Raw genomic sequence first — 17,916 nt, 5'->3', positions numbered from 1 at the left:
CGTGTTAAACTCTCAAGGATTATCAATATAACAATATTAATAATAGCATCGCTTTGTGAGAGGCAGGGCTTGTGTTTAGTAGCCACATTTCTAGTTTTTCCTTTCAACTTCTTCTTCACCTTTCCAGCTATCAGAGACCTCCAGGGATGCCGTAGATGTCTGGAGGAAGTATGGAAGCTGTGTGGTCTTGTTTTGGCTTGGAAATTTGTTCTATTCTTAGTTCAGGTGGGCCCTGGGTATAAGATCCCACAGATGGAACATAGCGCCCAAAGGCCAAACATAGCTGCAGCTAGAAAGGTTAGTCAGTGTGTGTGCATGTGTGTGTGTGTGTGTGTGTGCGCCTGAAATAGGATGGAAACTCCTGGGGAAATACCGAACTGCATGCTGAGGATGCTGACAAATCCAGACTTTAATTCAATCCGGAATGACACTTCCATTACATTTTCTTTGTTCGTTTTTTTAGCACACGCTTGACAACATAATGTCCTGTTGGACATGAAAGCAGTGATATTTGGTTGAGATGTTTTGATTCTGCTGGCAGACTTTTGCAGGTTTTCCCATTTAAACGGTCAAGTTGAATATTTATCGTTTTCTTATGGGATGTGGATCTGTCTAGTAGTAGGCTATTGATGGTTGATCACATGTACAGTACAAATGTAAAGAGATTTGACCTGCAGAATTGGGTTCTGACTGTCGCATTGATGTAATGACTGAAAATATATACATATAGTTTATGTGCTGTTTATGTGAGAATGACTGAATGCTGAATAAGACCACATTGTCATCCTAAACGGACCCATCATTTGTCCGCAGGTGGACTGTGGAGAGTGCCTGAAATAGAACACAGCCTCAGCTCCCACGCCTCTCTAGTTTCCCCTCGAGCTCCCATGACATATCAAAGAGGTAATAAGTTGCTGATTAGAGTTATGAGGGCTGTACCTGTGAAACTTTTTTAGTCAATTATAGGCGACATAAATTGTTTACTTTGCAGCCATAATGAAATCGGACATGTTTTACGTATGCCATTTTATAAACATTTAAGAAACATACCTATTCAGGAAATAGTTCTGACTGTGACAGCCATCACAAAAGTCCAACGAGATTATGATGTTAGTTAACATCAGAGAGAGTAGACTTGGCCCCCACAGACAGAAACGAGACCTTGTAGTGTGTGGGAGGAGTTCTTTGTTTCCATGGAGACGCGTCCCTTGGCACGAAACTCGCAGTCAAAGATTGCAGCAGCCACATTGTCAGTGCACTCAAGAAGGCCTACGCTACTTTGTAAATGTTTAGAAAATGATTTTGCAAATGTTAACAATTTTTTCCAACCTATCGATGGTCACCCTGTTTCTGATAGTGTTTTATTTCTTTTAAAAACGATTACTTTTTCAACGACCGCACATAAACAAAGTATAATAATGCGAGAGAGGGAAGACTGTAAACTGCTTTTGCTACCCAAGAACACTGAAAACAAAGAGAAGAGAGCGAAGAAGAAAGACAAGAAGAAACTGACGAATGCATCCAAGAAAAGAGGGCATTCAAGTACTCCTCAAAATTCAGATGATACAGGTAACTTATGTTAGAAAAGGTCTGAGCTGGTGTGCGTTGTGTTTGTGTGTGAGAAAGAAGAAGTTGCTTCCATCGTAGTTATTAATCCAAAAGAAATGTACGCTAATGTTTGTCAACTATCAATGACTTTGAGCTACAAATCCATCCTTCCTTATAATTACATTTGACTGTACATAATGGATTATGTTTGAAGGCAGAGAATATAGTGTTTGGCAGAACAGGTCTCTGGAGAATTAACCCCCAGTGTCGACAATTTGCTCCATTAACCTTAATGAGTGTAAACTAAACCATTAGTTTTATCCTTGCAAGCACCGTGGCTCCCTGGAGAGTCATTAAGGTCAACCTAACTGTTGTGGTCTTGCTGTCTCACAGAGAAGGCTTCCCCCCCTCTAGCCACGCCCACGAGACCCCCCCTGTCTGAAGAGTCCGCTGACCAAACGGTCAAGGTCAAAGGTCGTTTGAGACATGGGGAGGGTGCCAGAAGAAGGACAAGGCCACCCAAAGAAGGCAAGACCCCATCTGGGATGTCATCAGTGACGGGAGCTCCATCTCAGGCACGTATGGTGGAGATCAGTGCCCAGGTCAAGGAGAGCCTTAGGTGGGAAGGAGTTCTGGAGGACCCCTTGGCGGAAGAGAAGAGGCTGGAGGTGTACAGGGCTAACAGGCGCCAGCGTTACCTGGTCCACAGACAGGCTCTGATCGCAAGAGCCAAGACACCTGTTTTAAATCAGGACTCAAACAGAGATAAAGAGGATCGCAATGTTGTGACTTAACTTTTACAGGACCAATAGCATAATTAAGAATAGATATTCATTGTTTTACAGCTTTCTAATTTTGTTAAATTCATGTGATAAAGAAATAAACTGCGATAAGGAAGGAGTATCATCCAGTTTATTCAGCCTTCTTATTGCAACCCATAGGTGGCGTTGTAAGACTGTATTCAACAATAGCAACCTATTTAATTCAGGAATTAAGTGAATTGCACCTGAAGAACACCTACTGTCATTATCACTGTAATAATTAGGTGTTGACCAGGGTTGAACAGTCCACTGCGCAGTGCAGTCCCACACAGCAACTACCCTTGGTCTTGTGGTACTGTACAGAGATGAGGCTACTACAGTTACCTTACAAAACACCAGTGTACCACAGGATGCCTTTAAATGTTAATGGAGGATTTGTAGAGTTTAACTGCTCCTTCTAAATAATTGAGTATTTTTGTAAACCGCAGAGTAGTTACCTGTTCTCATTGGTGGCTGTCATGAATGTAAATGTCCAGTAGCTCTGTTCGTCACACAACTAGTAACGGAAAGGATTGTGTCGTGCAAGGACGAAAGATTAGCAATGCCTACTGGTGCATGTACCAAAATGTATATAGATGAAACCACACGTTCTGCCATGTCAAAGGTGTCCTTTATTTTTCAAAGTCAGTACAAAGAGAAATAGATAAGCTGCAACAGTACATGTCAAAGGCAGACCCTGCCCATACACAGTGCAAGAGCTCTCCTCAGTCATAAGTAGCAAGTGGTGATTGGCTTCTAGATTCTTCTGGATGTTTTACATGGTTTCCCCACAGCTGTAATAAAACAATTCTAGACTATATTTCTAAAATGTATTTGTGTTCTTTGGCATTTTATGAAAGGGTAGACAATTTCCTTGTTGTATTTCAGATGCCGATCTGTGTCTATCAATGCATCTCAAACAGGGAAGATCTTATTGTTGGTTAACTTAGTTTTTCAGTTCAGATAGGCTTTCCCCAGAGTTGATTAGAAATACTGGGTCATTACTGGGAGGTACACATGATACCTGAATAAGTCAACTGCCACCATAGACAGTGATCAAAGAAAGATGAGTGACAGGTAAGGATATCGTTGTTCCTGAAAAGTTGACCCCCCCACAAAAAGGTCAAATGCAACAAAACTTGTCTGAATAATGTCAAGTTCATCCACACCTTGGCATTATTCAGACAAGTTTTCGTTTCATTGGAACTTTTTTCCTACAATGTTTCTATGGGTATTGTTGTAGTTACACGAGACTGTAGATAATATAGGTTAAATGTAAAGTGTTACCACCATCTTGTGGTTGGATAGATTCGCTGTCCAGAAGCATTCAGAAAGACATGCTGACATAGACAAAACCTGATATGAACAGAGTCAACAGGAGATCAATTGAACTCCATGTTTGACTCAATAAATATAAACTGTATGTTCCATACCTTCCACACATAGTACGGGACGGACCTGAGGACGTCTGAGATGAGTGTTGAAAGTAATAAGTGGGTAGAAAACATGAACGAGGGAGGGGGCAACAGTAAATTGATGGTAGAGAGGGGAAAGAGAGACTGAGGTGTAACAGAAAGAGAGAGGTAAAGAGAAAGAGGCACAGCAGTTCTTTTGTAAGGGTTTGGTGTTGACGCTTTGTCTGTTTGTCCAAGTCCATTATTCTCCATAGGTCTGTTTTGTCATCGTTGCCTAATTCAGCATCCCTGCTTCAAAGACCCGACCCCTCGTCCTCTGTTCTCTTAATCCCCCAGCCAAGGCCTCTGATTGGGCCATCTACGCACCCACACTGGCCATTAAGGTCGCCAGTGATTTTCCATCACTCACTACTGGCTGATGGTTTCCAACTGTTTGCATGGACCCAAAACTGTGGCGAACAAGTGGACTATGACACTCGCATATCAATAGAAAATACTGAATCATTTGCTGGGATCATCTCTCGTGTCATGAAACTTTTGTAAAAGATAGTTGACATCAACCCGAGGACACAACCTGTACAATTCAGCAAAAAAAGAAAGCAAAAAATGAAATCCATGAGAAATCAAAACTTTGAATCCTCAAAAGCTGTGTGTGTCTGAGGTATCTGTGGTTCCCCCCCCCCCCCCCCCCCCCCCCCCCCCCCCCCCCCCCCCCCCCCCCCCCCCCCCCCCCCCCTCTTGACTCAACAAAGTTGCAGGTAAGATTCCCAAAACGATTCATGGCATTACAGATTCAGTATACAGTATAAATATAGCACTTCTACACAATGTGTACCAGAGGACTATACTTTGGACAGTATCAGCTGTTTAATGCTTTCCTACTGAACTTCAGGAACTCGAACAAATATCCTCTTCAGATACATGGGACACTTCCATTGAGGAGACAAAATTCTTGAAGGTAGGGAATCCTTGATCCCTCGTGGAGAGGGATGAGGGGAGGCAGGGCCCTGGAGGACATCTGGAGTGTTTGTTGAAGTTGAGCTGGTGATGTGGCGGGTGAGTGGATGGAGTGATGATCAGGACAGCTTCAGCCAGCTCAGGTCATCTGATCTAGTTTCATTAGAAGAAGGACAGGAACCATGATTGTCTGTATGTCTGTCTGTCTGTCTTCCTATCTGCGTGCCTGCTTGTCAGTGTGTCTGTCTGTATGTCTGCTTGCCTCTGAATCTCAAGGCAAAAATTGCAAGAAGGGTTACTATGAATGAAAGCTTAAGAAAGAGTAGAATAGTTGGTCACATACTGAGCTTCCTTCTTTGTGATGACCTTTCCTGTTACAAATCTCTCAGCGATCACAGACACCGCAGGGTCATAGTTCAAACTGGCTGCAGCTATGACCTCGTTATCCCTGAAGGTAAAAGAGACAAAAAATCTTAATACACACACACCAACTTCTGTCTCCATGGTAACAATGACATGGTCGCATGACAATGACGTTTGTTGTTGACTCACTTGATGTAAAATGCCAAGAAATTCAAATCCTCCACTTTTCCTTTTACTACTAACTCGGTGTAGCCTTCCCCATAACCTGCACTCACAAACACACAAAGGTGTATCAAACCATCATATCAAATATACTGTACAGCCCATTTTCAAATAGTGCCAGAAAAGGCTACACAGTTTACCAGATAAGTAGGTGTGTGTGTGTGTGTGTTATAAGATACCTGTGTATCTGATTGTCTTCCCCAGTAAGACAGTCCAATAGAAGGGGACAGAGTTCAGCTCAGTTTCTTTGTTCAGCATGTTCAGGGCTGCTATCCTCCCTACATCAGCCACATAATATTCCATATTCCATTATGACATATTCACTCGCACTTGTACCCACGTGTAACAGAATTACTTAATATCAAGGAACATTGCATTATTTAATAAAATGACACACATGGTATCATTGTAACGATTAATTTTCCCAGATTCAGTTTACGTCTCTTGTCTTAGTTCAGAGTCACAGTGAGGCTGTTACCGTGTGCTTGTGCCATCTGCCAGTGTCCAAGGGTGACCCGTTGGCCCTTGGCCATAGCCAGAGGGAAGGTGGCCAGGTCTCCCCCACAAAACACCCCGGGGATGTTGGTCTGCATATACTGGACACAACCACAACAAGCATTTGTCCTCTCTCGTACCTCGGCCAAAACCTGTCTTTTTGCATAATCCCGTGCAGAACTTTGCTTACACTGGACCTCACAACTAGTTTCTGACGACTATTATCGTCCTTCTGAGACAGAGACACAGAGCCCACGTAGTACAGGCTTCAGCTGCAGCTGTTGGTCCCCCCCCGGGGGGGGGTCTCACCTTATCCACGATGACGGAGCTCTTGGAGTCCATGGCTACGCGACTTCCATGTAGCACCTCTGAGTTGTTGACGACACCTGAGGTGGGGTGGTGCAGCATAGCGTTGACTTTCGGTTTACCTTGCTGAGGCATTTGATACAATACACATTATACTGCACATGAGATCATATACAACGATAACCAGTACGGCCTGTGTTGTACTCACCGATTCCCACTATCAGTACATCTGCAGGAATGACATTCCCACTCTTTAGCACCACATCCTTCACCTGTAAACACACACACACACACACACACCTCGGTACAGACCAGCTGCTAGGGAATGCACACATCCCTCCCTGTAATGACGGACGGCAATCTGGAGAAGCTTGACATTGCACAGACGTATTGACACAGACAGCACAGTGTCCTCTGTGCTGTACCTTGCCTTCCTCTCCTCGGACCTCTGTGACCATGTCGTTCATGTAGAACTTCACCTTCTTCTCTGTCAGCATCTATTGAGACAGGGAGAAAGGGTGAGGGTTAACCAGACAGACGGGTGGATCTCCCAGGGAAACGTCAGTGGGAGAACGTTCTGTTTTTTTTCTCTCACAAAAACAAAAGCGGAACGGCTGTTTCTCTGTGAGGTAAAATAGCAAAGTGGGCTGGGAGACGGTCAGACTGGGCCATCATTTTAATTATCCATACTTGTTTACAGTGAATGGAGCCCAGAGCTAAACATCAGGAGATGCTCTTTCTCTGTTTCTCCTTCCTCACCATGGGAGTCAGGTGGCTGAGCGGTTATGGAGTCGGGCTATTAATCAAAAGGTTGTTGGTTTGATTCCCGGCCGTGCCAAATTATGTTGTGTCCTTGGGCAAGGCACTTCACCTTACTTGCCTCGGGGGGAATGTCCCTGTACTTACTGTAAGTTGCTCTGGATAAGAGCGTCTGCTAAATGTAAAATGTAAAATGTAAATGTAATCACCATCATGGTGATCTTGCCGATCTCGGGCCCCAGGGTCTTCTGGTAGGGCAGCTCACTGCTGCCAATCACGGTGATGCTGGTGGCCTTGCCTGTCATGTAGGAGGCCACCTCCATGCCTGCATGGCACACACACACATGGACACGCCGACACACTCAAAATGAGGAGAAACTAAACATCCTCTTGTATTTTTATTTCTTTAAGAGCCGTGAGCAGCTTCAAGACTTCAGAGAAATTCAGTGAAAAGGAGCCACAAGAACGAGACATAATGATATGGGTAGACAGATGCCATCCAGTACATACCGATAAAAGAGGTGCCCACAATGACGACGCGACAGCCTACACAGGAAGCATGGATCTGCCTGGCGTCTTCCGGAGTCTCCAGCATCTTCACATTCTTCAGGTCCATCCCTGGACAATCCAGACCCTTCGCTCTGCATGGCCAGGAAGAGGAAGGAACTAAAATGAGGGCCTTGGATCTTTGAGTTAAATGTATGACACAGGGAGAGAGCTTTTGTGCATCTTTGAAGTGTGTGTTCATGCTGTATGTGTGTGTGTGTGTGCACGTGTGTGTTTGTATGTGTGTGTGTGTGCGCACCTGCAGCCCGTGGAGATTAAGAGCTGGTCGTAGTTTTGGACTGAACCATCATCAAACGTTACTGTTTTCTTCTCCGTGTCCAATGACAACGCCTGTCATGATGGACATGAGACAAAGATGGACCATGAGAGCATGACTATGTTACCATATTATTTATGCTACCGGACTCCTTGTAATGGGGTATCGAACATGATTGACAGGATAGAGACCCAGTAGAAGGAAATACCTACCTCTTTCCTGAGCCACACCTCAATGTCATACTGGTGATAGAACTCCATCCTTCTCAGCAGAATACTGTCACTCTGAACATTCATAACCTAAACAGTGTGTGTGGGTGTCAATATGTGAGTGTGTGTGTGTGTGTGTGTGGGGGGGGGGGGGGGTTGGCAAACAGTTATTGAGTAGTACATTAAACAATAGTGTTCAAACTGAATTGTCCTTGAAACCAAAGTATCTTCAATACTTTGATTATCTAAGTGGGAAAGCCTGTGTTGCTCATAATGGCACAACAAACCTCTAGTAAACAAAAAATAAAGGAGAAAAGAAAAAAAGCTTACCCTAGTACAAGCCTGACCTTATTAATGCAATTTGCATTGACAGCAATGACCTTTGACCTGAGTCGAGGACTGGGTTCACTGTTCCTTTACCTTGCTGAGGCGGGTCTTGTCGTAGGGCAGAAGGTCGTCTCGGGTAACCATGACGATCCGGCCACCATAGTTTTCTTGTCTGAGAGTCTCCGCACACGCTAACGAGGCAGCCCCTGCGCTTGCAAAAAAAAACACACCATCACACTCACGCTAGTGCCCACTCACAGCACACATGAACATACACACACATACACACACATACACACACAAATACAGAAGGGGCCTAGGGCCCTTGCCTCACCTCCCCCTAACAACAAAATGGTGTGGATGACCCCTGAAACTCTGCAACTCATGATCTTTATCCTCTTGTTCTGCTGCAGCTCCTGCACACAGCACACAGTATTTCATAGGGTCAACACATTTATGAAAGCCTATGTCTAAAACATACATCATTCATAAAGACATGAATACGTTTGCCCAGTATCTGAAAAAGCCATATGTGGTTTGCTCACCTTTTTCTTTATTGACACATACACTTTGTTGTTTTCCACTTTGACCTTTAAAACAAGGGGGAAAAACATAATTCCGTCAATAAGTACTTGTCTGCCTGCTTTACTGGATGGCTAATTTCCTGCCTTAATGTTCCTTTAGTTTTGCCCCTGTCTGTCTGTCTGTCTGTCTGTCTGTCTGTCTGTCTGTCTGTCTGTCTGTCTGTCTGTCTGTCTGTCTGTCTGTCTGTCTGTCTGTCTGTCTGTCTGTCTGTCTGTGTGTCTTGACCAAGTTGGTTTCTCTGCTCCCCACCCCCCTCCCTGTCCTACCTTGTAGCAGGGTAGACAGTCCATGCCAGGGTACTCCTCCAGGTCTCCTGTGTGGACGTTGAAGCAAGATCCATGCCATGGGCATCGTATCCTGTTCCCTGACAGAACTCCTGCACGCAAACGCAACACAACTACAGTCAGGGGGCGCTCCGGAGCACTCAGCCTCTAAACCTGCATCCTGAGGCGGATTTATACCGTGGTCTCTAGGTACCGTGGCCTCTAAACTCCTTGGCCGCGAAGTATTGTAGCCTCTAGGCGTATAGTAAACCTTTGTAGTGCTGCACCTTTACTGAGGGGGGCGCCATAGTGTGTGCACTGGTTGCCAAGGGCGCTGAATCTGCCCTCACTGCGTGCCAGCAGCATGCTGTAATGGCCAACATTCACCTCCATCATCCTGAGAACACACACACACAGGGACACATACACACACAGACACACACACACACACACAGGGACACAAACAAACACACATATTGATATTCAACACAAATTAATTATGCTCCAAAAAAAACGACTTAAAACCCCATAGCATTTAATTATTGGCTTTTGGATCATAGAGTCTACAGAAGTGCACATAGAGAAATAAGGTTCTCTAAAAATTAAGACAGTTCTTGGAGGATTGTAATAAGAATCAAACAGGTGGATATGGTCTTCCTCTTCCTCTCTCCCTCTGTCCACCTCTCCCATTTCCATCCTGCATCCTCATAACCACCACCCCACCCCCTGTCCTTACTGTCCATCTTGTAGGTCAGACTCCAGACACACTGCCTCGGTCAGCTCCTCATCCTGGTCCATATCTGATGACTCTGTGGTATCAAGAATTGGAATCAGAATGAAGTTAAATCGATCAATTTCTGGAATTAAGTCAAAATGCTGCTTCTAAATGTTGGCTCAGAGGGATTCAAGTCTTGGCCATGCAGCATCTGAACTACCAATTTCGGACAGGTCATTTCACAGGTGACTTTCACAACTCAGGGATGATGCAACAACTCATGAATCATTTTCACTAGCCCACTGAAGAGATACTCACGTGATGGCCTCCCGGACATTTCGTTGATTCAACAATTATACAATTATGAACATGAATGATACTCAACGAACATATGATAATAAAAGTTTTATCTCCGACTCGGGCCACATGCAGTGACTTCTGCTCATCAGCTGAATGCACTTATCGCGATGGGAGAAGAGTTCGATTCCCCGGCAACTGAGCCAGCTCCAACCTTCATTCCTCGGTCCTGTCCTGCAAAGCTGTGACTGAATGGGAAAATCTCTAGAAAAAAATGATAAAACTCCCACCCATAACTATTCCACGCAAGATAAAGTGAACAATATTTAATCTAGGCCCAAGTAAATTGGTGAACGTATCGTATGTGAGTTGTGATTGCCTCTGTTATTTTCTAAGAGAAATGCAATGCCTTTTTGTGTGGCACAACAGCAGCATAGAGAAAGGGCTGACGAGGCAGCAGCCACCGACTGTGAATGCCGATAGGTCGACGCAAAGTGACAATGCACAAGTTTGCGTAAACTTGTGGGATGAAGGCAGTAGGTCTACATCGCTATAAAACGACACAAATGTTTTGTCGAAAGGTATGGATTGTGGGCTACACCCTAAAATTAAATGTGTTTCATAATTGAAGTCTCAGGACTCATCTGTCATTGGGCGACCGACAAATGGAAACGACCATCGGAAAAACCCACAGCTATAAACGTTACAAAAACTATTTTTTTGCAACATAAATATTGCATGTTAGGCTCTACTACCTCACTTTATTTTGCGGAAACAATACAATACACCAAATAACTGTCAAGGTTGTATATACACCTGGAAACATTTGTTTAAGCTCAAAAGGCTACTCAAGACAAACGACCGCAACGCCTTATTTCACCCATCTAATCAGCATAGTTCCCTTATCAGAAAGCACGGAGTCTGCGTGCAAATAAGGGTCAGGTCATATAGTCATGTAATTATCTGAGTAGACATGAAACGTGCGAGGTTATGAAGAAACTTGACTAATTTTGGACCATTAGTGGACAAATCAGAGCTTTGGCATGGAGGTAAAAACAGCGCTTCTCACAGCTGGAGTCTCCGCATGCTCTTTTAGACTCCTGAATACATTAGTGAAACATCTGCCGGTCCCAGAACCCGCGCGCAGGAAAGTGTGGATTTGGCGGAACACATTCACGTCTCTGGTTCATAGCTCTTTAACGGGGACATGGGCTGTGTTATGGTGAGTAATCCAGACGCCATAATAGAAATAAGATAATTAACGATAAACTAAACTTTGTTTAATTGCTCCAGTTTTTACCAGAATCCTCGAATGGCAGAGGACCTGATCTCCTCTCATTCCTTGTTCTCCCATGCTCTGATATCTGTGTCTACAGGTAAATAACTGGAGTGAGCTAGACTATCAGATCAATATGCTAACAACTAACTAGTTAACTTGTCTGTGCCGGAACATGTGTGTGTGTGTGTTTATCATCCAGGTTACTTTGTCTATGACCTACTGGACATGGCCCTCAACCAGAGACTGAGTCGATCTTGGGAAATGCTCCTCCATCACTATATGGTAAGAAGACTCATAGACATTGTAGTGTACACAAACACACACATGCACACATACACACACACACACAGACTGACACACACACAGTCAGAGCTGCTTTGACTGTGTGTGTGTGTGTGTCTTGATAAGACATACTATCTGGTTTGGGTCAAGGACCCCTCTGCACAGTTTCAAACTGTAGCATGGTTTAGTAGTTGAGAAGATGAACTGGGTCAAGTCTTAGTATAACATATTCATAATTGTGCCTTCAAGCAAAGATTATTGTATGCGTTAAGTTATGAAACTGTGGCCTTACTGTGATGCTTTAGCTGCATAGTTTTCTGTATTGTTTGTAACCTAGAAATATTACCATGAGGCAATCAGGAAAAACGATAAGGAACTTTCATAATCTTCACTCAAATGTGTGTGTGTGTGTATGTAAGTGTGTGGGTGTGTGTGTGTGGGTGTGAGAGAGAGAGAGAGAGAGAGAGAGAGAGAGAGAGAGAGAGAGAGAGAGAGAGAGAGAGAGAGAGAGAGAGAGAGAGAGAGAGAAAGAGGAGTTTGTGTTTGTCTGTTTGGGTTTGTGTGTGTGGTTTCTGGTAGTATTGAAAATATGGCATGCTATAAAAAACGTGTCTTAACTCCATAAAGCCTTCTAGTCACACCGCCTTTCTCCACAGTCCAAGGTTTCTTACACAAGTTGAATAAGGAAACCCTTTACTGACATAATTATGGGATCTCTCACACTGTGTGTTTGTATGTGTGTGTAAGAGAGAGAGAGACAGAGATAGAGATGGAGTGAGAAAGGAATAAAGAAAGAAATAAAGAAAGAGAAGAAACTGTGTGTCTGTGTGTGTGTGTTTGCCATGCCTAACCTCTGACCCCCATGCCTAACCTCTGACCCCCATGCCTAACCTCTGACCCCCATGCCTAACCTCTGACCCCCATGCCTGACCTCCTCAGGTGATCTCTTGCTTCTCTCTGCCCCTGCTGACCCGTCTCTATGTGGGCTTCGCTGTGGTTTCTCTGCTGGTGGAGGTCAACTCTGTGTTTCTGCACACACGCCAGCTCCTGCGCCTGGCCAGACCCAGGGACGCCGCGGGCTCTCCGCCTGTCGCTTACCGGGTCACCGTCCTGCTGAACCTTGGCACGTATGTAGCTGCACTTATACTCTGAGTATAACTTTAGTGTCTCAGACTGTCTGAGGGACCCCGCCAGAATGTGTAGCCCAGAACGTTCAGACGGCTGCTTTGTCAGCAGTCACAGTCAACCTCATCGTCACAGTTACACAAGGGCGCGGAGGTTCCAAACATCAAACCAAGTTTCAGACTTAGCTCTTTCAGCACGTATTACGATAAGTGTCCATGATGTACAAAGCTGGCCTTCTGGTCCTCTCTTCAGGTTCGCTGTGTTCCGAGTGTGCACGCTGGGATGGATGACCCGCTGGTTCTCCAGGCAGAGGGGCGGCCTGCCCGGGTTCACCCTGATGCTGGGCAGCCTGGGTCTGGGACTCAGCACCATCCTGAACACCCTGTTGCTCTATCGCCTGCTGCGCTCAGACCTGCTTTCCAACACACGCAAAGCTGACCGTGACCAGTAGAGGGAGACAAATAAATACCCACTGGTAGCTTCTCACAGTATTGTATTTGAGAGCAAAAGTAATTGTATTGGACTATATGATAGAGCGACGTTCTGTAGTTCTAAAGGGAACACTGCATTATTTATTTGTTGTACAATCTACTGTGTGATACAATGCCATTTTAACGGGGCACTATTTTATGAAACATTAAAAGTTTCATAACAACAACATTATCTTTCGACACATTTGAACCAAATCGCATTTAGATCTTTTACAAACTTTTATTGGGGTCCTTGAATATCACCAAATGTTATTAGTGAAATGAACTGTTTAGCAGACCACTAAAAGATAGTCGTCTTCTGGAACATGTTGACCAGCTTGAGGCCCTTGCAGTGTTTGGGTTTGTGTGTGTCCTCGCTGATGCAGGGCAAGAAAACTCGCTTGCTCCTCGCCTCGGTCTCGTAGTAAGGACACACCTTCAGGTGCTCCGACATGGGCGGAATGTCCCGGAAATGCCACGCATCCACCGTCGAAAACCGAGAACTGAACTGCCACACCTGACAGATAGTAAAGTACAAAAGGTTAAAAACAAAGTCCAATGCACTTGTACTGTAAGGATTCAAACAGGACAGCTGACTATACAAACAGATACTTTTGGGTTCGATAAGTTAAGACAGGCAAAGTGAAGCAATAAACCAGTTCTTTAGACTTTTTTACCATTTTCTTGGCCTTCCACGTGGCCCCGCCATGTGAGTAGGTCTTCTTCTCCCAGCGGAGGGTGACCATCCCCCTCCCCTGCAGCAGAGAGGAGCACACCTCTCTCATGAGCCGGGAGACCAGGGCCAGCTGGGACAGAGACAGGCTGTCCAGGAAGCTGGCCATGTGACACAGCACCTCGTAGGGTAGGGTGCTCAGAGAGTCCAGCCCCGCTCCCCCCCTGACCGCCCTCCTCCTGGGGGTAGTTGGGGGCTCTGCTGGGTCCTGGGGGGGCTGTGATGCCCCCGCCAGCGTGTCAGGAACAGTGGGACGCAGGCTGAAGCTGCTCAGCTCATGGCTGGAGGGGATGGAGGTGCACAAACAAGACATTCTACACTCAAGAAACAAAGGACTGACCATTTTAACATGGCTTATAATGTAAGCTTTTCCACACAGATACAGGGTTGAGAGTGGAGCTGTGCTCACTTGTAGGTGACGGTGGCCCTGTGTGTGGAGGGCTGGAACCTCCTCTGGCTGTAGGTGCAGCCCAGGTAGGCCAGGGGACACCTCTGCTCAAACCAGCCACTCAGACACATCTGGATGTCTGAGTGAACGTTCCTGAATGAACAACAAACACAGCAGACGTTAGAACTAAGAAGGACATTATCATTACCCTGTCATAGGAGAGTGCTATCTGAGGACAGACCGTGATAGCTTTGCCCCAATGTTGTCTCTATCCCAAGTTAATGTGTCCTATTTCCTCTGATCCATTTAAGTTTTCTTCATTAGCACAAGATAAAGGATCAGAAATGCATAGTCAAGGAACGGTCTGTATTTACAAGGCACAGCTCAAGGCAACCAAGGCAACAGTGCAAGTTCTACAAAAGTTAGATAACTATTTACACCTGTCCGACAGCAGTATATGGTAACATTGGTAACCCAGCTAAAGGTTTGAGGAACACACCTGAAGTGTGCGGGGAACTCTCTGCGTAGAAAGGTCTGCCCACAGAGGAAGGTGAAGGCAGAGCTGGCCTTGTTGTGGCGGCTGGTCACGCCCTCCGCCCCCAGCTGCACGTGGAGCTCCGGGGGCCTGTCTGCCGTGATGTCCGCCAGGGACATGTCCCGCTTGAACGGCGCTGACAGGAACTTGTAGGTCTGCGTGCCCGCGTCCTGCAGCAGAGCGTCGGTGCAGGTGTCCTCAGCGATGAGGTGACCCCTCAGCTCCTTCTCCAGGGAACACAGCAGGGAGGCCTGTACGGGGAGGAAAACACAGGGCAACCGTCTCAATGAGAATATTCTTTGTTGTAAAAGTGTAATAAACATTCCCCCAAAATGTGCAAAATGTTGAACCGGAAGCCTTTGAGAGATGTCACCCCGAGCGAAACTCACCTGGACCTCTTCCCAGTAAGGTATGTTCTCCAGATCCACCCCCAGGTCGCTGGTGTCCACTGATTGGTCCTTCCGCTTGTGGTGGCTGGGATTGCGGATGCGTCCGTGCTTGGCCGTGAAGCTCGTGGGGACTTTGAACGTGCGCACCGTGATGATCTTCATCGGCTCCACGTGTCCGTATACAAACGTACTCTTCGATTCTTTCGCCAGACAGGACGAGGAGGAGGAAGAGAGACATAGGCTGTCTGTCTTTGGGTGTGTGTGAGTATCTGTGGGGGTCACAGTCTGTGTCTTGGTCGACTCTTCCACAAGAGTGCCCAGCCCTTGACTTTTGACCCCTGACCCTTTACCGGCCTTCCCTGTACCTTTACCAGCCTGCCTGCAGCCCCCCATCTCCATGGTGAACATCCGCTCCCAGGCACTGTAGTTTCTCAGGAGCCTTGCATCCACACCTGACTGCCTAGCTAACGCCTCCCTCTCCTCCTGGGTCAGCTCCTCCTCCTCCTCCTGCTCCCACTCAACCTCCTCCTGCGCCTCCTCCTCAGGGGAGGGGCTTAACCAGGAGGGCCTTGCAGACCCTGATGCATCACTGAAGCCGTTGGAGAGGGGAGCCCCCCCCACAGCCCCCTCCGCCTCTTTGGTCAGGGCGGCATTCTTCCTCGCCTCCTTCTCCCTCTTCTTCTCCCGAATCTTCCGCGCTTCCTCTCTCTCTTCCTCCTCCACCCTCTCGATCAGCTCTGGGAAGAGCCTCTTCATCTTTAAAGAGTGAAACAGGTGGTTCTGATCTCTCGTGGCCATGGCCAGGTCCAGGGCCTCCTGATGTCCAGGCTGCTCCCTCATCAGGTTCTCATGCAGGGCCGTGTTCAAGTGTGAGTGAGCGTCTTCAGCCGGCCAGCGGTTCCACTCCATGGAGCAGCACACCACACTGGCCGGACACACCTGCAGATGGGTGGCTAACCAGGAGCGGGGCATGACAATTGGACAGCCGTAGGCTGCGTTGAGGCAGGGGGCCCTCTCATTGGGGCAGAGCAGCGAGTGCTCCTCCTCTTTGCACAGGTGGAAGAGAGCTCCACACAGCAGGCGGCAGGGAATGGTCACACAGGACACAGAGACCTCCACAGGAGCCCTGCAGCGCCGGCTGAAGCAGCTCTCACAGTGGAGGTGCAGACGCACACCTGAGGGACGGGAACGACCACTCTGACAGAGGAGAGAGAGAGGCAGAGAGAGAGAGAGAGAGAGAGAGAGAGAGAGAGAGAGATAGAGAGAGGGAGAGAGAGAGAGAGCGAGAGGGAGAGGGAGAGAGAGAGAGAGAGAGAGAGAGAGAGAGAGAGAGAGAGAGAGAGAGAGAGAGAGAGAGAGAGAGAGAGAGAGAGAGAGTGCATTAGAGTAAATGACTAGTAAAATGACTTTGCACATTCAGAGAAAAGTTCAAACCTAAATGTTGACAATTCTGCATTTTAAAACATCGCTTTAACTCACCATGCCTCAGGCTTATGTCAGGTTATAAAGTCATGGAGTATCCTGTACAGGACTCAAGTCAAAAGTGACGTGGTAAACTGTTTTCATCTGCCTGGTGACCTGGAGAACAATGTAATATTCATGTGTCAACAAACAACACAGAATGACATTCACAACACATTTGATCTGGTTTAATATTGAATTGTTCTTGAACTCCATACTTCACGTTTCCCAACTAAACTGTGATGCACTGAATAAAGAATCTGTCCATGTTTGAAAACGTGTTTGCATGGTTAATGCGGGTGCATTGGAAACCAGTTGATCAAAACAATTGACAAGTGCATACAGACATACAGAAAACTAAACGTACAAACTCTAATTACTATGCAAAGAAGCATGCAGGAAATGATGTTCATAATTATACTGCCAGCAAACAGTTGTCACAGTAGGGTTTCCCTCCATGTATCTACAATGGTTTTCAAACTTGCTAGTTAATGAACCCAAAAATGTATACCTTATGAAGGGTTATTTGATTTGGAAACCTTACCAGAGACCAGATGTGGACTGGAGGAGGAACGCTGGTTTCCCTTCTGGTTTCTTACGTCTGTCTTTATAACATCGAGTTTTCTCCGTCCCTCTTGCATGAATCACCTGGCTGGTTAATTATAGCCATGCTGCATTCTGGTCCACAGGGTGAAAGGTCTCTGCCCAGAGCAGTGGAGTCATGTTGCAGCCAGAGGACATACCCAGAATCTGCAAGAGCCCCTAAGTCACAGGACGCATAGCAGATCTCTTTTTGTTGACCCACAACAGTACATCCACTTGCCACCAAAGGCAAGAGCAGTTGGAAATGGACTCGGTATTTAGACAGCATACGTGTTCCTGCAATGGTTTGAATACTTACATTGCCACTAGAGGTCACTGTCTGTACTTTGGCACTTTTTAAAAACTTTACTTTAGATGAGGTGAAGTTCTCAGTGTCAGGACTAACAAATCATTCTAGAACCATGTGCAAGACAGATATAATCTTTGTCTGAAATCTCCCCTGTATATAAAAGCATTTAAGCATTTGACTGCTGACTCTCACACTATGTTTTCCAACAAGCTGCGTAACACTTCTGCGTCAGCACAGCACACTATTTTTACACACACACACACACACACACACACACA

At 46.1% G+C, this 17,916-nt stretch overlaps 4 protein-coding genes across 5 annotated transcripts; 2 read left to right on the top strand and 2 right to left on the bottom strand.

Annotated features, from left to right (window-relative positions):
- Positions 1 to 142: 142 nt before the first annotated feature.
- Positions 143 to 3,132, top strand: c5h17orf97 (chromosome 5 C17orf97 homolog). 2 transcript variants are annotated; one of them, XM_047020709.1, is made up of 4 exons: positions 143 to 297; positions 814 to 903; positions 1,412 to 1,569; positions 1,942 to 3,132. In XM_047020709.1, exons 3-4 carry the CDS (start codon positions 1,419 to 1,421, stop codon positions 2,340 to 2,342), a joined length of 552 nt encoding a protein of 183 aa, XP_046876665.1. In that variant the 5' UTR covers positions 143 to 297; positions 814 to 903; positions 1,412 to 1,418; the 3' UTR covers positions 2,343 to 3,132. The 2 variants fall into 2 exon arrangements, with proteins under 2 accessions (XP_046876665.1, XP_046876664.1); XM_047020708.1 differs by lacking the exons at positions 143 to 297; positions 814 to 903 and having other exon boundaries at positions 948 to 1,569.
- A 1,707-nt stretch (positions 3,133 to 4,839) lies between these two features.
- On the bottom strand, positions 4,840 to 10,462 carry aifm5 (apoptosis inducing factor mitochondria associated 5). The gene is made up of 19 exons (XM_047020740.1): positions 10,106 to 10,462; positions 9,809 to 9,881; positions 9,360 to 9,469; positions 9,076 to 9,185; positions 8,770 to 8,814; positions 8,559 to 8,640; positions 8,318 to 8,430; positions 7,901 to 7,987; positions 7,671 to 7,762; positions 7,376 to 7,506; positions 7,075 to 7,190; positions 6,532 to 6,603; positions 6,315 to 6,378; positions 6,110 to 6,186; positions 5,784 to 5,901; positions 5,485 to 5,583; positions 5,273 to 5,348; positions 5,064 to 5,168; positions 4,840 to 4,873 (listed from the first exon to the last, which is right to left on the bottom strand). The coding sequence occupies exons 1-19, from the start codon at positions 10,122 to 10,124 to the stop codon at positions 4,840 to 4,842; spliced, it is 1,623 nt and encodes a 540-aa protein (XP_046876696.1). The 5' UTR covers positions 10,125 to 10,462.
- Positions 10,463 to 11,038: 576 nt separating this feature from the next.
- Positions 11,039 to 13,221, top strand: LOC124468271 (TLC domain-containing protein 2-like). Its single transcript, XM_047020930.1, has 5 exons — positions 11,039 to 11,306; positions 11,378 to 11,460; positions 11,563 to 11,645; positions 12,585 to 12,772; positions 13,023 to 13,221. The coding sequence occupies exons 1-5, from the start codon at positions 11,128 to 11,130 to the stop codon at positions 13,219 to 13,221; spliced, it is 732 nt and encodes a 243-aa protein (XP_046876886.1). The 5' UTR covers positions 11,039 to 11,127.
- A 224-nt stretch (positions 13,222 to 13,445) lies between these two features.
- On the bottom strand, positions 13,446 to 17,478 carry fbxo40.1 (F-box protein 40, tandem duplicate 1). The gene is made up of 7 exons (XM_047020460.1): positions 17,291 to 17,478; positions 16,765 to 16,863; positions 15,286 to 16,482; positions 14,861 to 15,147; positions 14,383 to 14,514; positions 13,918 to 14,254; positions 13,446 to 13,757 (listed from the first exon to the last, which is right to left on the bottom strand). Exons 2-7 carry the CDS (start codon positions 16,765 to 16,767, stop codon positions 13,542 to 13,544), a joined length of 2,172 nt encoding a protein of 723 aa, XP_046876416.1. The 5' UTR covers positions 16,768 to 16,863; positions 17,291 to 17,478; the 3' UTR covers positions 13,446 to 13,541.
- Between the last annotated feature and the right edge of the window lie 438 nt (positions 17,479 to 17,916).

The sequence above is a fragment of the Hypomesus transpacificus genome, chromosome 5 (genome assembly GCF_021917145.1).
Source record: "Hypomesus transpacificus isolate Combined female chromosome 5, fHypTra1, whole genome shotgun sequence".
NCBI lineage: Eukaryota > Metazoa > Chordata > Actinopteri > Osmeriformes > Osmeridae > Hypomesus > Hypomesus transpacificus.
This window is presented reverse-complemented; position numbering and strand designations above follow the sequence as displayed.

Excerpts from the sequence above, each read along its gene's own strand:
- c5h17orf97 (XM_047020708.1), top strand. The coding sequence starts at position 1,194 with ATGGAGACGCGTCCCTTGGCACGAAACTCGCAGTCAAAGATTGCAGCA. Across the intron at positions 1,570-1,941 it reads TCAAAATTCAGATGATACAG|AGAAGGCTTCCCCCCCTCTA; the intron begins GTAACTTATGTT and ends GCTGTCTCACAG.
- aifm5 (XM_047020740.1), bottom strand. Across the intron at positions 6,604-7,074 it reads TCGGCAAGATCACCATGATG|ATGCTGACAGAGAAGAAGGT; the intron begins GTGATTACATTT and ends CTGTCTCAATAG. Across the intron at positions 4,874-5,063 it reads ATCACAAAGAAGGAAGCTCA|ATCAGATGACCTGAGCTGGC; the intron begins GTATGTGACCAA and ends TAATGAAACTAG.
- LOC124468271 (XM_047020930.1), top strand. The coding sequence starts at position 11,128 with ATGGAGGTAAAAACAGCGCTTCTCACAGCTGGAGTCTCCGCATGCTCT. Across the intron at positions 11,646-12,584 it reads TGCTCCTCCATCACTATATG|GTGATCTCTTGCTTCTCTCT; the intron begins GTAAGAAGACTC and ends TGACCTCCTCAG. Across the intron at positions 12,773-13,022 it reads GTCCTGCTGAACCTTGGCAC|GTTCGCTGTGTTCCGAGTGT; the intron begins GTATGTAGCTGC and ends TCCTCTCTTCAG.
- fbxo40.1 (XM_047020460.1), bottom strand. Across the intron at positions 14,255-14,382 it reads AGGGCCACCGTCACCTACAA|CCATGAGCTGAGCAGCTTCA; the intron begins GTGAGCACAGCT and ends CATCCCCTCCAG. Across the intron at positions 13,758-13,917 it reads CGTGGAAGGCCAAGAAAATG|GTGTGGCAGTTCAGTTCTCG; the intron begins GTAAAAAAGTCT and ends ACTATCTGTCAG.